Below are 16,932 nucleotides of genomic sequence, written 5' to 3'. Positions count from 1 at the left end.
AGAAATAACAGTTCACTATCAGTGGCTGTTAATTAATGTGTGCAGATTTAGTACAGTGATTTCAGAACGATCTCCCAGTGACTTATGAATGGGTAATAGGTCTCCTTGTCAGGCACAGATGCTGTGGGATCGTGCTGTGGGGACCCAGGTGCCCCCCTGGTACTGCACTCCACTATCCACACTGCTGCCAGAATATTCTTTCTGAAATACAAATCAACCCTGCCACTCCCTTGCTTAAAAAAGAAAACCTTTGTTCCCCACTCATTGACTGTGGGCTGAGGTCCAGGCTTTCAGCCTTCATTTGAGACCCCAACTTACCCCCTTGCCTCACTGGGTCCCAAGGTGACTTTCTTCCCAGCTCCTTCCTTTGCTGTAGCATTTGATGGGACTATAGCATCTACCAAAGGTTACCCCTCTTGCTCCCTCTTGCTTTTACATGACTCCCTCATTATTGGCTCATTTCTGTAAGACAGTTTAACAGTGGATGTACACTTTGATCCATGAATCTGACTCTATAATGTACCTTCAGACATACTTACTAGAGCACAAAGGTATAGATGTCATGATACTATGTTTCAGCACATAATAGCCAAAGATGGGAAACAGCCTAACGTGCATGGTGGTGAACTGCTAATGTGAGCTTTGGGACACCAAGCCCTACAATGGGATTTTACTCAGCAAGTAAATGTATGAGGCCACCAAGAAGTAAGTGAAGAGATAAGGAGATAACCAGAAGAGGGTGTGCATACATGAGCCCACTCAGGCATGCACATGCAAAGGAGGTGAAAGTACTGAGGTCCAAGCTGTTGAAAAGCTTACTGGTCACCAAATACCTACACTTTGCCCTTTCTTTTTTTTTTTTTTTTTTTTTAAAGATTGTATTCATTTATTTTTTTAGAGAGGGGAAGGGAAAGAAACAACAATGTGTGGTTGCCTCCTGCACACCCTACACTGGGGACCTGGCCCGCAACCCAGGCACATGCCCTAGACTGGGAATTGAACTGGCGACCCTTTGACTCACCCGCCAGCACTCACCTACTGAGCCATACCAGCCAGGGCTCTTTTTTGCCTTTCTAAATTGTGTGTTGTGTTGTTTTTTCAAACACTGTCTAATGTAAAAGAAGAAGGAGGAGGAGGAGAAAGATTTATGCCTCTGTTAGCGCCTAAAAAGCCAGGCTAATGGTCTGTCCCAGGCTGTCCTTTCTGGTGCCTTCACATCACCTGGGATGACTGGCCAAATGTCCATTGTAATTGTGATGTTGCATTGACTGTGAGCCCCATGAGACCTGGGAGCAGGCTCATTTGTCTCAATACTCACTGGTTCCCAGTATGAATGTCAGTGGCCCCAGTCCTTTACAAGCCCATGATAGTTGTGTGGTTTAGAAGTCTGCAGAGTGCCCTGCTATTTCCAGAAGAAGGTTCTGGGTGCTCTTCAGAAGCCTCAGGAAGGTGCAGGAAGCTTTTGTGAACACAGGAAGCCAGCTCAGCACTCCCAGGGCTTGACCAGGACTTTCATGTACCAGGGGAGCAACAATGGGGTATTCCACAGTGGCCCATCAGTCCCAGGTCTGCTCAGGCAGATTAGATGACAGAGTGAGTGGGTCAGGGAAGGAAGGGGACTTCTTCTGAGTCATTCTGCAAAACAATAGAGGAAGCTGCAGTGGGGTAATCACAACCACTTTTTTGGCCTGTGGGCACATCCTGTGACAAATCTTGCTGACCACATGTTCAGTCTGAGCTTGTGGTCAACTTAACCGCTTACCATGTTCACCCTTTCCAGGCTGTGTGCCTGGAAATACAAGGTCAGAGCAAAGGCACTGAGCTTTCCGTTAGCCCACAGCATGCTGGGCCCATCTGGGACATGGATACTCCCTTGGAAAGGGACATTGACGAGTGGTGGGGCTCAGAAAATGGAGCCTGGCACTTTTCCAAAGAGGAGAAGGCTTGAGTTGTGAGGCTGTCTTGTGGGAAAGGAAACAGACTGGGATCAGTTGAGGGGTGCTTAGGTAAGGTACATGTTAGCTTTAGAAAGTTCCATGGTACAATGATAGTGGTTACTGGGAATACGGAAGGCATCCTGAGCCAGGCACTACTAGGCATGGTCTCTCAGCCACCCTGTGAGGAAGGGAGTATCCTGTCTTATTGCTAGGAAACAAGGCTCAAGGAAGTACATGACCCAAAGAACACAAACATCATGTGCCTAAAGTGTGGGTCTCTGGACTGTGCAGTCTTTTGTGAAGATCCATGAACTGGAGGTACAAACTGAGTCTCAGCAGTCCCCATCAGGGTGTCACATAAGAGCCTCTGCTCAGAGTGGAGAGGAGGCCCTGATTTCACTCATCTCTGTCCTTACTCCCTTGCCTGGAACTGTCAGTGTCAGATGAATGTCAGGTTGATTGAGGAAAAATCAGCATCTCTCGGCTAGAACATCCAGCTCCAGAGAGAAATATGCTGGTCAACTCAGAGTGAGCACAGAGTGCCCTGTGGGAACCAGGGCAGCCTGGCTGTGAGGGAAGGAGAATCCCACTTTATTTTGTACCTGTCATATGGTGGCAGCTTTCTCATCCAGCTATGTGCCTGATGGTCATCTGAGGGAAGGCATCAGCTATCTCCCAGTTCAGAGATGAGGACATAAGCCAGGAAGAGGCAGTGTGACCTGCCCAAGCTCACTCAGTAGCAGGGAGTGAGTGGAAGGGACTAGAAGGTGTGGCATTGGCCTCACTCCAGCACTACCCAGAGCAGAGTTTGTACACTGTGGTTCCTGCCCCAGGTGTGCTCCCTTGGGAACAGCCTTCCATGTTTATCTCCCACTTGGCTCTTCCCTGAGATTGTGGTACAGGCATGGGGATAAGGGTCTGTTTGTGTCCATACTCCACCTTTGGTGTCCTGTTGGTCCTAGGAAAGATGCTTCCTTCCCCACCTTGGTTACTTTCCCTGAAGATGGGTGATGGAGCAGGGTGCTTTCCCTGCCTGGCTCTGATCTGGGCACTTGCCACCTTCTTTGTCCCATCTAAGGAGAGGTTCATTCCCCTCAAGTCAAGCTATCTGACTGCTATCTTGCCATCCTCTTTGGGGAGGTCTGACTGCCAACCCTGTCCTGGGCAGTCCTCTAGGTGATTTCATCCTTAAGACTGTTTTCTGCAAGCCAGTCTACTAGTCACAAGCCTCATAGTTCTCTGCAAAAAGCAATGGTGGCAGGTGGAGATAGCTGGTACATTTCTTTTGGACTCCTTGGGGAAATAAGTGGAGAGTGCTGGATTCTGGGCGTGTGGCCTGGAGCAATTTGCTTCTGAGGCACAAAGAGGTGAAGTGGCCCAGAGTCACACTTTGGTGGCCCCTAGAGTTCAATCCAACTCTACCTTGTTGCAAACATGGCTGTACCCACACCGGCCTGTTTCTTTACATGTTCACTCACTAGGCAACCTCAGGAAGGATGTGTGTGCCTTTGGAACCACCCTGCAAGGCTCTGGCTGGACATTCACCATGCCAAGAAGCACCTTGGTCTTGGCAGGCAGCAGAATTCATGCCTGACTCAGGATCAGACATCTGGGCTGCAGCCATGACACAGCCACTTGCTGTGTGACTTTGGGTTAGTTGCTTCAACTCTCTGGGCAACAGACTCTACTTATAAAATAAGGCTTGAACTAGATTCAGACTCAGCAAACTTTTTCTTTAAAGATGGTAAATAATTTGGGCTCTACGGGCCCTACAGTCTCATTGCAACCACTAAACTCGGCCATTGCAGCACAGAAGCAACTATAAATAATGTGTAAACAAATCCTGAGTATGACCATTTTCCAATATAACTTAATTGACCAAAACAGGTGGCAGGTGGGGTGGCAGGTGGGTGGTGGGTTGCTGACCCATGCATTAGAGCAGTGGCATCAAACTCATTTTCACTGGGAGCCACATCAGCCTCACAGTTGCCTTCAAAGGGCCAAATGTAATTTTAGGGCTGTATAAATGTAACTATTCCTTAACTAGGGGCGAGGAGCTCGGCACTGCCACTGGGTAGAAACAAGGTGCTGGACAGGATAAAACAAGATGGAGGGCCGGATTTGGTCTGTGGGCCTTTTGTTTGCCACCTGTGCACTAGAGGATCCATGTCCTTCTATCCTTTGCTCCTATGGAATTCTGTAACTATGGTTGGTCCAGAGTGGGAGCTAGACACAAGCTGTGGATCAACTACCAGTCTGCTTTGATGATGATCAAGAAATTAACATCTGTCAATTTACTTGAAGGGGCCAGAGGGAAATTGTAGTCTTTGGTAACCAGTTGTGTTTTTCTCTTTGTAGAATGCTGAGATGTATAAACTATCTTCACAGCAATTCCATGAGGCAGCTTCAAAAATGGAGGGCACAATAAAGTAAGAATTTGTTTATTATTCTTCGTAAACTTAGCCTGTATTTGTAAAAAAAAAAAAATTCCCATACATGACTTGAAACCCGGAGCCACCTGCCTAATTTCAAATTTCTCTAATGACACAGAAGACCATCTGTTACTCAGTTCTCTCACCTAGATCTGAGGCAGCCATTGGTCATCTGTAATTGGCCACATGATCTCTTACTTATTCCCTAGCAACCTGGCAAATGGGAGTGTAACTGCAGCAGACTCACTGGGCTATTTCAGGCCAAGTGTCCTGTGACCCAGCCCAGGAGCTGGCCATGAGGCCCCCAGGAAAGTCAAGGAAGGGATGCTGCTTATCTGCCATTCCTGGAGGTGATTTTCAGGAGGTGGAGGTGGTCTATTCCCTGTAGGCACCCCTGGGTGACTGGCCCTGTGCCACAACCTCTTGTATGCTGACATTCAAGGTGGCCCCTGTTTTACTCCCAAAAGGACTGGGGCTATGGATACTGATGGTTCACTCCAGTCACATGGTGCTGCTGAGAGCAGCATTCTTTCCCCCATCTGTTGTGCTCCTGTACAACATACTGCACCAAAGTAGACCACAGGGCCCCACATTATTCTCTTGTTCCCTCACATACCATCACTATGTGCTGTAAATGTTAATTATTAACTAATACTGTACCTACCAATGTAAAACAAGTATGTGTCTCTCTGGTTTACTTTTTTATCCAGTCCCAGAGATTTCTTTGCTTTGCTTTCTCCTGCCCCCTTCATTTACCACCAATGGATTTCATGTAACCCTTCTTATATCTTCTCCTTTGATGCTAGTGTATAAAATAAGCTGCAAAACTGCCATTCTCCAGAGCATTTTTCTCAGTTCTTTGAGAGTTTGCTTCATGACAGCTGTCATCAGTTTGGCTCAAATAAACTCATAAAAAAAATTCTCTACAGGTTTGGATGTTAAGTCACACTATACCAACATAGTTGACATCACAGGTCTACTTTCTACATGGTATCTCACTCAAACCTTTAAAGGGTTTGTTCCTCTAAGTTTTATAGATAAGGAAACCAGAGAAGTTAAGTGACTTGCCCAAGAGTACAGAGCTAATCAGAAGCAGGGCTAAGGTGTGATTCCAGGTCAGCCTGACTCCAAAGCCCAGGCAGGCTCTTGGCTGCAACCTGCTGATCATCTTATGTGCAGAGGAGACCTTCAAGGGACAGGGAAAATGCAAAGAAAAATAGTGAAGAATAGTGGCTTCATAGCAGTCTCAGCTAGCCTTGACCCAACTGTGGACAACCACTCTAGCTTCAGTTCTCCATCTGTGAAATGGAACCAACAATAGTAAATGAGAGCATATGGTTGAAGTGCCTAAAGAGCACCTATCAGTTAGTACTATACTTAGTAAATAAGTCATTGTCAGGGATGTTGCAAACAAATAACCAATCCTTCACTCAGATTAAAAATATACTCATGCTAGCTCCCCTTTGCCTTTAGAAGATATGAGGTTGCGAAAGAATATGGCAGTAGGGTCAAATTCACTAAGCCAGGGACCAGGAAGCCAGAAGACCTAACTCTCAGGACTGTGGGCCACATGGCATGTGACAAAATGCATGGTCAGTGACTACACAGCTGCCTGGCCTCTCCCTAGAGCTTCTCCCCCTCAGCAGTTGGTTCATGATGAGACCAGACTGTGGAATTGGCATCACTGCCCCACAGACACTTCAAGGGGTGGGCCAGGGTGAGGAGCTAACTCGATTTTGCCCTTTCTAGGAGTTACATTACTCAGGTGGTTGTCAACCATCCACCGCTGAGGTGTGACTGCTTTCCAACCTCTTGCTCTCACTGATTGTGATTCTGAGTATTTGTCAGCCCCAGGTGAGCCACATGGGCCCTCTTTGGGAGAACAGGAGCTTCTGTGTGTGGTGTGGCCTACACATCCTGTTAAGGCAGCTGAAGATTCCATTCCTCAGGGTCCACATAGCTTGTGGCACTCACTCGGACCCAGGCTCTGTGGGGCCCCAATGGGAAGGCGCAAGCCTTTCCTCATCTCCATCTGCCCACTGGGAAGTTCCTCTTCCGAGTCTCCTATTACTACTACAGGACTTGAACTCTTCCAAGATAACTGTTTTCTCTTTCCCAAACTGGCTCTTTAGTCAGCTTCCCCACAAGCTGGCTGTGTTTCACCCCAGCTTCAGGTGTCCTATGTACATCCTAGGCCTGTACTGCATGTACATCTGCCCTTGCCCCTCCTGGCTTCTCACATGTTTTTCATCAGCAGCTGTTTTCACAAGCAATGTATCACCTCCCAGTCACCCAGACCTCCTGTTTCCTTCTTATGGTGTCAGCCACAAACACTCAGCACTCTGTACTGTGACTGGTTTGCTTGGAAGTCACCCTGACTAGCCCTTGAAAGGGACAGACCCTTGAGGGAGGAGAAGAGAGTTGGTCAGAGCCTCTGGTTACTTTATGAAGGTCTACCAGGTCCATGGACACCATCTTCACCCAAAAGACACAGAGCACAAGGCCTGGCTGTCTCTTCCCCACAGGAACCCCTCAGACCTTCCTATGATGTTCACCCTAAACTAAGCAGAATTGCGTCTGTATTGGACACAATGCATGGAATCTCCTGGAAAAGGAGATTCCTCTGACATTTCAAAGGCATGTTCTTAGATGCAAAAAGACCATAGGCTCACTTAAGGTGAAGACTGACCTTTGTCAAGGAATGTACAGGCCAGCCTAAGGCTTAACTATCTACCTGGACCCACTTTTAGTCAGCAATTTTAATAGACAACCCATCCTATTGTTTTTTAGTGGAAAGGAGGCTTTTCCACAAGATTGTGAGGAAAATATTCAGAGGACCCATGCACAGGAGATTGTGTTGTGGCATGGTTTATTCAGGTGGAAACAAAGCTGCCCATTGGGTTTCCAGTGTTCCATCTCTGTTTGTCCCACCATGGAAAAAGTCCAGCTGTGTCCTTAGCAAGGCCAAAACAAAAGCCAATGTCTAGAGTTTCAGCTTCATATTAAGCTTAGTCTTTTGAGGCTGCACAGTCTGCCACAGGACCCAGTAGCAGATAGACCCACATGTTCACTTGCTCCAGGAGAGAAAGAATGCATGAATGCATGGAATGAGTGTGTTACTGGGTTGGGGTGGGGTGGGGGGGCACAGCAGGGAGAGCATTTCTTTGTGCTCCTGGGTTTATATTAGCTTGGTCTTGGGTCAGAACAGGTGCTTTTTCAAAAGAAGCAATAAACTTCCCAAGTTTTCACATGCTTTTGATAGGTTTATACCCCCTAGTTAGACTGACTGGCCTCGTAAGTCAGGCACCACCCCCTGCACCCCGCAACAATTCCGTACCAGAGTGGGGAAGGGAGGCTAGTTAATGTCCTTGATGGAGAAATGCTATGATCCCCTGAGGTGTAAACTGTATCTTCCTGGTGAAGCAAACAGGCTCATTCTCTCAGTTTGTTGAGCTTAATGTCTAATTTCTTTTGCTCCAGCAACATTATGTGGTTACTTTTGGTCTCTCAGTTTGTAAGGCCTGCCATGCAGGCCCCTCTTGAGCTTGTTAGGTGTGCTATGGGGCCCTTTTCTCATCCATAGACCATTACTAATAATGGCAGTCATTCGAATCACTTTTATAGCACCTAGCTTGGCATAGATGGAGCAGATGTAGTAAATAGAGTTTACCTAAGAAAACATTTTATCTTTTACCAAAGTAAACAGTAAATAGTGTAGAGTTAAATTTTTTTTGTATTTAAACATTAGGGGTGGGGCTAGAATCCTTGACTGGGAGATTTCTCGGGTTAGCAAAGAGTTGTAAATTGCATTGTAAATGCCACAGGAATTAGTGCCAACTGCTGTCAGCAATAATATTGGAGAGTTTTCTTCCAAGACAATGAGCATCTTTTAACAACTTTGAGTAAACTGAATGGTTATTTACATGGTCAATTAATGTCCATGTATTCACATATTTATTTAACACACATGTATAAAGTGTCTGCTATTGTTACCAGGAAGGGGACCTGGCCCTGAGCAGTTCTGCCTAGGGCCAGCCACTGCTCTTGACTTTGTTTAGGAAACATTTCACAACGTGAGTCCAGGTGATTTTAAAAGTATGTTTTTTAAAGCTGGGGACAGTGAAACAAGGAAGCAAGGGGAGAGCCTAGTCAGGGCTGCCTTGGCTCTCTAGAAATGCTATAGAAAAGAAATGAACCTAGTCAGTGCTGCTTTAGCTCACTCGGAAGTCAGACAGAAGGGGGCCTAGGGGACAGGTTCAGGGGGTTAGCCTGAGATGAACTGCCTCTGCCCATGGCTTCCTGGCTGCAAGTCTCATGGGGTCCCTTAAAATTTAGGAGATGCCTGCCTGTGAGAGAAGAAGAGGGGTGGGGGACAAAGGAATGGGTGTGCTCCTAGAAGAAAGAGTGCACACCGGGACCTTTGTTTTGAGTTGTTTTAAAGGCTGAGACTTTTAAGGGAGGTCATAGGGGAGAATCTCAATACAATGTTTATCAGTTTTATGCTGATGTGCCAAAATGAGATTTATTCCCTTAACTTCATCTGTCCTTGAATGTGATTGGCAAATGGCAGTAGTTGGATTTCTGTTATCTCCCTGAGTAGAGTGATTTAAGCTATTTACCCTCTGGTTGGGAAGGAGAAGTAGAAACCATTTATTCTTTCCTCTTTTTTTTGTTTTGTTTTGTTTTGCTGGTCTTGGTGTTCTCTCTCTCTCTCTTTCTTGTTGTTCAAGTACAGTTGTCTCCATTTTCCCCCACCACTTCCCCCCACCCCACCCATCCCCATGTCCTCATTCCTATCCCACTTTGGCCTTGTCCATGTGTACTTCATACATGTTCCTTGACAACCCTTCCTTTTTTTCCCTGTTATCCCTGCCCTCCTCCCCTCTGGTTACTGTCAGTTTGTTCTTTATTTCAATGTCTTTGGTTATATTTTGCTTACTTGTTTGTTTTGTTGATTAGGTTTCACTTATAGGTGATCATTTGGTATTTGTCTTTTATCTCCTGGCTTATTTCATTTAGCATAATGCTCTCCAGTTCCATTCATGTTGTTGCAAAGGGTAGGAGCGTCTTCTTTCTTTCTGCTGTGTAGTATTTCATTGTGAAACTATACCAGTTTTCTGATCCACTTGTTTACTGATGGGCAGAATGATATCAAACAATGACAATTTGACAAATACTTCTTGCTTGTAAATTGAACATCTCTGATGATGTCACAAACCCAGTTTAACTTCCAAGTGAAAACAAAACTTTGAAGACTGTTAGCTGCACTAGACCAACATCCACCACTGAACACTGTGATTTTCCTTATGACACAATTTTTCTCAAGATCACCCTCATTGTCCTCAAAGGGACTGCATTAAGTCCAGTTTTAATTTTTGCCTGCTCATTTGCATAAATACAATAAGAGCAATTATCAATCACCTAGGATCCTTAAGTCTGCTTTGCTGGACCTCAAACATGGAACCTTTAGATTGAGTCTTGGTCCACCCTCCAGGGCACAGAAACAAAGCCACACACCTACCATCCAGCTTTGCCTGAAATACCTGCTTCCCTCAAATCCTTGAGGTTCCTGTTGTGTGTTAAGGTTCCTCTTTGCCATCTTTCAGGAAAACAACATTCATACCTTCCCTGAAAATACTGCCATGAACCACACGACCAGATACAGTACCAGGCCATTTCTCCAGTGGGCTTTTTTGTTAGCTTTGAAAGTCAACCTCAGTTCCTTAAGGCTTTCTGGTAATAACCAGAGTCCAGGCCTGCCTCCTTCAGGCATGATATTCCAGTCAAAGTCTTAGCTAACAGAACCACCATTGGAAACTAGTCTTGTTGGTTTTATGCAGAGAAACTTTATGCCATCTTCTGAATGCCAGATTCTGGAGGGATCAGGTAGGGAGAAAAATATAAAGCATGAAGGAAAATCCTTGTCCTTCCAGTATGCACCAAGATTACATTTCCATGCTTTATACCTTTTATTGTTTACTTTCTCACTTTATGTTAAGTTTCAACTTTTCCTGGGAAACCTCAGTTTCCTTCAAAAACCAAAGTAAAGCAAAGTCCGAAGCAAAGACAGAGTTCCAAAAGAAGGCGGACTGGAACTAGCCTTATAATCTTGTCTCATTTTCCACTGGTCCCACTAACCAGTCACACAGGCAACTTTTTTTAGAGCCCAAATGGTCCTAAGCTTCACTGGTAGATGCACTTTCTTGCCTACCAGTGCTTCCACTGGTCCTTTGGCAGAGACCTGACCACTCACCCTAGCTGGCACACTGACCAGCATTCCATGGCACAGAGCCCCAATGGTAGAGGCATTCTGTTGCCTATCAGTCCCTCCACTGGTCTCTTGGCAGAGACATGACCTCTCATCACCTAGTCTCATGGCAGAGACATGCTGTCTTGCTCCAAGCCAGATTCCACTGGCACCAAATGACCCCTCCTAGGTCCAAAATGACCAAGGCATCCTCTCCAACCAGTTTCACAGATGACCTCTTCTAGGTCCCAGTGCCAAACAGCAGAGACAGAGGGTTCCCGATGTACCCAAAACAGTAAAGTTCCAACCATGTCCCCATAAGAATAAAAAACAAGCAAAGAATAACTGTACCCAAGAGTGAAGTTTCCTTTCCTCCATGTTTAGAACTTTCACAACTTTTCTATATACCTTTACTCATTCAGATCTACTCATAATTCACTTTCAATTCTCATTCTTTTCCACACTGGAAAGGATAATACTCAAATTCACTATGTGGCAGTTAAAAGCCCTTAGATTTACAAGCACACGAATAAAGTAAAAGAAACATTGTCACCCTGTGTTGGGAGTCACTGTCCTTTTCTGGAAGAGGAATTTCAAATCTCCTTCAGGAGTGCAGGTCCAGCTTTCCCTTTCAGGACCAACCACAGAAGCAGGGTCTGTGTCCTCTTCAGGCAGTGCCCATTTTGTCAGTGTGTGGTGGATCCGGGGCTTGATTCCCATCAGCTTCAGAGAAGAATACTTTGTCAACAGGACATCATAGAGACCAGTCCATTGTTCAGCTAGCTGCTGTTCAGGACCTTGAGTCTTCCAGAATTTTCATCAGTCTTTGGGTGTGGTTAATAAAAATGACACTAGTTGGAATTCAGCCACTCCCTGAGTAGGGTGTTTTAAGCTATTTACCCTCTGGCTGGGGAGGAAGAGAAATGTAAACCACTTACTCCTAAGTGTCCTTGGTTTAGGGAAGATAGGATTTTTTTATTTACTAGATGACTGTAAACTGCTTGCCAGATTAACTATCTACTTAGTTCCCCTATTCCACTTGTCCTGGCTTACTAGCTTGTCTCACATTTATACAAGCAATACAATGATATAAATAAATCCCAAAAATATTTTTCTGACCAAATGAGCCAGGCACAAGAGTATATATACTGTATGATTCCATTTATATAATATTCTAAAAATTCAAACCTAATCTCTTCCATTTTCCTTTTTTTAGTTTTGGGCATTCTCTTCACCAGTGGCCCTCTTCCTTACAATATGCACATTGATTGGCAGTTAGCGGGTGTTTCCTCCATCCTTTAAGGTCCCGTCTCTTTTTTTGGTCTCACCATCCTGTTTCTAAGAACAGCATGGCCTGCTTTACCTTCCTGTCTTCCCAGGTATTATAAACTTTAAATGCTATGTCCACTAGCTGAAAGAGATTCATTCCTAATCTCCATCTAAATGCTGAAGTTTCTTTCTGATATCCAGAGCACTTTGCCCAATAAAAGTCATGTTCACCATCCACAGATTCTCTGGTGCCTGTGGATCAGCATCACTGTGCTTCTTATAGGCCTGATTGATCCTCTCTAGAAATTCAGAAGAGTCCCCATGTGGTCTTTGTTGAACAGCCAGTATCATATTCAGGCCCTCTTGTTTGGGTACACCTTCCTTAAGCCCTTCCAGTATGTACTTGCTCTAATGTTCCAGGAAAGATAGTCCCCCATCATTTGGATTCCAGTTAGACTCTGTCAAGGGAATTGCCCAGCTGGGTTGGGGGCCCCATTGGGATTCTTTTAGTGGAGACATTGTTCAGTAGCCCAATTTATAACCAGCTGTCTCTCATCTGCAGTTAAGGGAGCTGTATATTTGCCCAGTTTGGATGATGAGTGGCAAAAATGGAAGTGATAACACCTGCCATTTTCTGAAGGTCATCCTTATATGAGGGGTTGCAATTTTTCCAATTCAGTGAGTCTAAAGTGGAGAATGGAGTATGGGCCCAAAAGTAGCTAGCAGACTGGCCTTGTTGATTTATTCCACCTATGAGATACTGCCTCAGAGGAAACTGGCTTGCTCCAGATAAGTAGGCTCCCTGGACAAATTGGGTGCCCTGATAGGTCTTTGAGGTGGAGACCCATCCCTTGTCATATAGGAGTGGAGCTGTTGGCTCTGTGGTTTTTACTTCAGGGGTAGCTTGTGAAGGGGGTGGTGGTGAGAAAGCTCCTCCTGCCACCCACCCTGTGTCCTCTGGATTCAGAGCATTGATGAAATTTATCTCCTCATTCTCCTTCCTGCACCTTACTAGTGGTGAGAGGTTTTGAGGCCTCTTCTATGCACCATCAAATGGTTCTCTGTCCCCAGTGAAACTCTATTATGCAACAACATAAATGCATTGACATAATTAATTTCATCCCATCTGTCTATCTGTTGACAATACTGTTTCAATTGCATAACGGTACAATAACTTGGGGAGCCATGCATGGGCCACCTTTCCTCACAATCCAAAACATCTGTAGGCCACATAGTATTACAATAATTAATCAATGCCTCCTTGGACATTGAATAATGACAATACATACTCCAGTCTGCCAAAATCCTACTGGGGCTTCTTCTAAGAGCCAGCACAGAACTACCTTTATTGGCCCAGATATATAGGTCAAAAGCTATAACCAGAAAAATCCAAGAAACCGGAGAACATACAAACAAAACTGGTATCCACCACTCCATTATTGCAAAGAGTACTCACCAGTAAACCTTCTGCCAACCAATCTCATAAACTGTGGTCCCCACACAATGGCTTCCCCAAAGCAGTCTTCACCTGGACCTTCTTTCACAGTCTGTCCCTTCCCAGACCCATTTTCCTTTTCACCAGCCAGGCATGTTTGGGCAGCCAATGCCTTGAGCGGACATGCAGAAGAATTCCTGGAGACTGGGAAACCCCATAGTCCCATTCTTGCAGTTGACCAGCCATAGGAAGCTAGGGTCTCACCAGAGTCATCTGACTCTTGCTGTTACTGAACAGCAAGTGGGGTCCTGCTGCCTTCTGCCACCCTCTAGCCAAAATTCCAGAGACCAAGGTTTGGTGATAAAGGAAATAAGTCTTTATTCAAAAGGTACACAATTTTTGGAATAACACCTTTCTACATACATTAGTCACTTACAGCTTTAATCACTTAAGCCTATCAATTAAAGGCGAAACTCTTTTAACAACTGAGTGCTCATATCATTCCCCATTAGTTTTTAATTATATTATTTCTATAGGGTTAGTTTACAAACTACATAGGATATAAAAGCTACGCAGTTTTGGAAGAATGGCAGGCTTCTGTCTCAGAGCTTACCCCCTCTAGAACACCCAAAGAAGAATAACCTTGCCACCCCTCTGCCAGGCCAGCCCCATCCTAGGCTGCATACCCAGAGTTTCTTCCCATCCAAAATACTGTCCTTTGGGAAATGCAGGTTTCCTCGAGGAAGACAGAGCCAGAGAACCAGAGAGCCCTTGTTTTATTTTAAATATTCTGGCCCATAATTCTATGAGCTTTGGAGATATTCAGCTTCTCAGCCAATCCTGTCCTAGCAGGTTTACCATTGCCTAGGACAACCTTCTCCTGGCCCCTCCCCTACTCCTCCTTAGTGAACTGATCAGATGTGTTTCAGTTCCTCCTTGAGATCACTTTCCTTCTAACTGAAGGACTCATTTATTACTTATTTTAGTGCAGCTTTGCTGATTACAAGTTTTTAATTGTCTGGAAATCATTTTGAAGATTATAGCAATCCTTTGTTTCAGTTCTTTGGAGGTATCTTCACATTCTCATTTGATCTCTGTTTCCCCCCCCGTGAAGAAGTCAGCTATTGATCTGTTGATATTATTACTCCTTTTTTGTAAATTCTTTTTTTCCTCTGATTTTCAGATTTTCTTGTTGCCTTTGGTTTTTTAGCAGTTTTCTGTGGTATGCCTAGGTGTAAGTTCCACTGCCCCTCTCTCTGCCCCCACCATGGGTTTCATGCCTTGGGGTTTGATTTTTTTTGTTGTTAATTTCAGAAATTCCTCAGCCATTATCTCTGCAAATAAAAAAGTCTGCCCTATTTTATCTTTTCTCCTCTCTGGAATTTCAGTTACATATATAACTATCTCACTTTTTTTTTTTCTGTTTTTCATCTATCGTTTGTCATTCCCATGCAATAGCCTGAGTTTTCTCTATTAACATTGCATTTTACTAATCCTGTTTTTAATGTGTCAAGTCTGCCTTAAACCTATTCATTGAATTCAATTATTTCATTTTATTCAACTCTAGAAGTTCCATCTGCTCTTTTTTCATTTTTTAAAATTCTTAGTCTCTGGTGAGATTCTAGATTTTGCCATCTATTATTTTGATATCATCTGAGGGTCCTTTGCTGTGGCATATTTTTTGTCTTGGTCCTATTTCTTTGTGTGGTTTGACTGAATATCACACATTATACAGATAAAGTACAGTGGCTCTGGAGTGTATTATCTCCGCTCAGAGATGCTCTGCCCTATTTCTTGTTTACTACCTGAGTGAAAGCAGATCACCTTAAACCCATGGGGGACTGAGCTGAATGGAGGTTTGCCTGCAGTTTTAGTCGAAGCTCAGGCTACATCTGATTTACCCCTATTCCTAGTGTATTGATTGCCAGGGCTCCTTTTTGTTAGTGAGTTCTAAACCTCTATTTTTTTAGTTTTGTAAAGCGAAATGGCAAGATTTATTGGGGTGAATGGACATAACACACATCTAGTAGCAACTGCTACTAGATAAGCCTCCATATACTTTCTTGGTTTTCAGGAAGGAGCAGGCTTTCTTTCAAACCATCTGTCTTACTTCATGGGTTCTCCTCCCCACTCCATCCCTGCCTGGTGCTGGGCGCTCCTCCTTTTCTGGACCTTCCTGGGTTCCAAGCCCTTATCCAGTCTGATTCTTTTCCCAGGGCAGGCTCCACCCCTTTGTGCCATCATTCTGGGTCTTACTGCTCATGCTCTAAAGTTCTGCTGTGTCATCTGGTTTCTACTGTGCATGAGCTTCCTTCCCCCTAGCACCTTGGTTTCTGCTGTCTCTGTGCCTAGCAAAGTAATTTTCCCCACTGTTTTATTCCTCCTCTACTTTTGCTTCCTCAGCTTTGTGAGACTTCTGAAAATGCTACTCTGTGTTTAGTGGCTTTTTGCTTAGCTCTTTAACGTCTTGCATTGAGTATACTCAGGAATTTGACATATGCTTTAAAAGAGGAAAACCACTAAGTGTTGGCTTATTTCTTTTTAGCTCCCTTCTTCCAGATCCCTGGTCCCTCAAATCCTAGCTGCTTTGGCAGCCTCAACCTTCAAAGGAATGTTGTTTCTCTACAGTCCTGTGAAGTTGCCAAAAGCCCTGCTGACTTTTCTGCTTTTTAGCTGGCACTGTTTGCCCTACTCTAAGCCTTCTTTCCTGAACCAAGAATTGGCAAAAACTCTAAGGGCAAAAGTGGCTTAGGGAATGAACACTTACCTTTCTATAGTTACCTTCTTTTCATAATCAGCCCTTAAATTCTACTTTGTCTTAGTCCTTAGATGCCTTCAAACAAATTTTTTTATGGCAGATTTAAAAATTTTTGTCTCAGAACAGAGTATAGTGTTTTTTTTTGCTTTATTTCCCCCCCCCCCCCACCACAAGCTACTCCACTGTAGCTGGGAGCAGAAGTCATGACTTAGCTTTTGAGGGATGATTAAAGTTTGCCAAGCAGAAAATGGCCATAGCAGGTAGAAGAAACGATAAGTACTAAAGCAGAGTCAAACACTGGTTATGTTAACAGCATTGGACAACAATGACATGGGTGACTCTCCAAATTTTTCTTGAGCTCACCAAGCTTTCCTGAAGTCTTCCAAGCCCAGCATTGGTACAGGGACACAGAAGGTGCCTGGTTGAGTTGAAGGTCAACAGAACTTATGACTGAAGGGTGTTGATGGCGAGGTCAGCATTCACAGTTTGAGAACTCTTGTTTTGGAAGAATCCTATTGTCTAGATAGAAATGAATATTCAAAGTATGTATGCATAGGCAAACCCCCCCCCGCCCCACACACACACACTCAGGCACACATACAGACCCATGTACCTCACAACAATGCAGCAGGTACAATTATTCAGATTTTCTGAAAGAAGAGATTAAGACCCCAGGAAACATTCAGTATTTATTGTATCACATCTATTTTTTTATGACAACCTTCAGTTCTCTTCCTGTGGGATTCATTCAGGGCTGGTCTCATCTTCTTCCTGTCAGGAAACTTATACAGTCCTCCCTGGCCCCACAAAGAACCAGCCCTCAAACAGGTTAGAACAGTTGAGTTGAAGGAAGA

At 44.5% G+C, this 16,932-nt stretch overlaps 1 protein-coding gene across 1 annotated transcript in view; it reads left to right on the top strand.

The window, feature by feature from the left end:
• The window catches only part of CHCHD6 (coiled-coil-helix-coiled-coil-helix domain containing 6), a 337,119-nt gene that overhangs the window by 270,144 nt on the left and 50,043 nt on the right, over window positions 1–16,932 (top strand). The window contains exon 7 of the mRNA XM_045850165.1: window positions 4,296–4,366. Within this exon, the coding sequence (XP_045706121.1) occupies window positions 4,296–4,366 (71 nt within the window). The remainder of the gene's footprint in view (window positions 1–4,295; window positions 4,367–16,932) is intronic.

The sequence above is a fragment of the Phyllostomus hastatus genome, unplaced genomic scaffold (genome assembly GCF_019186645.2).
Source record: "Phyllostomus hastatus isolate PE091 unplaced genomic scaffold, TTU_PhHast_1.1 phas_contig_80, whole genome shotgun sequence".
Lineage (NCBI taxonomy): Eukaryota > Metazoa > Chordata > Mammalia > Chiroptera > Phyllostomidae > Phyllostomus > Phyllostomus hastatus.
This window is presented reverse-complemented; position numbering and strand designations above follow the sequence as displayed.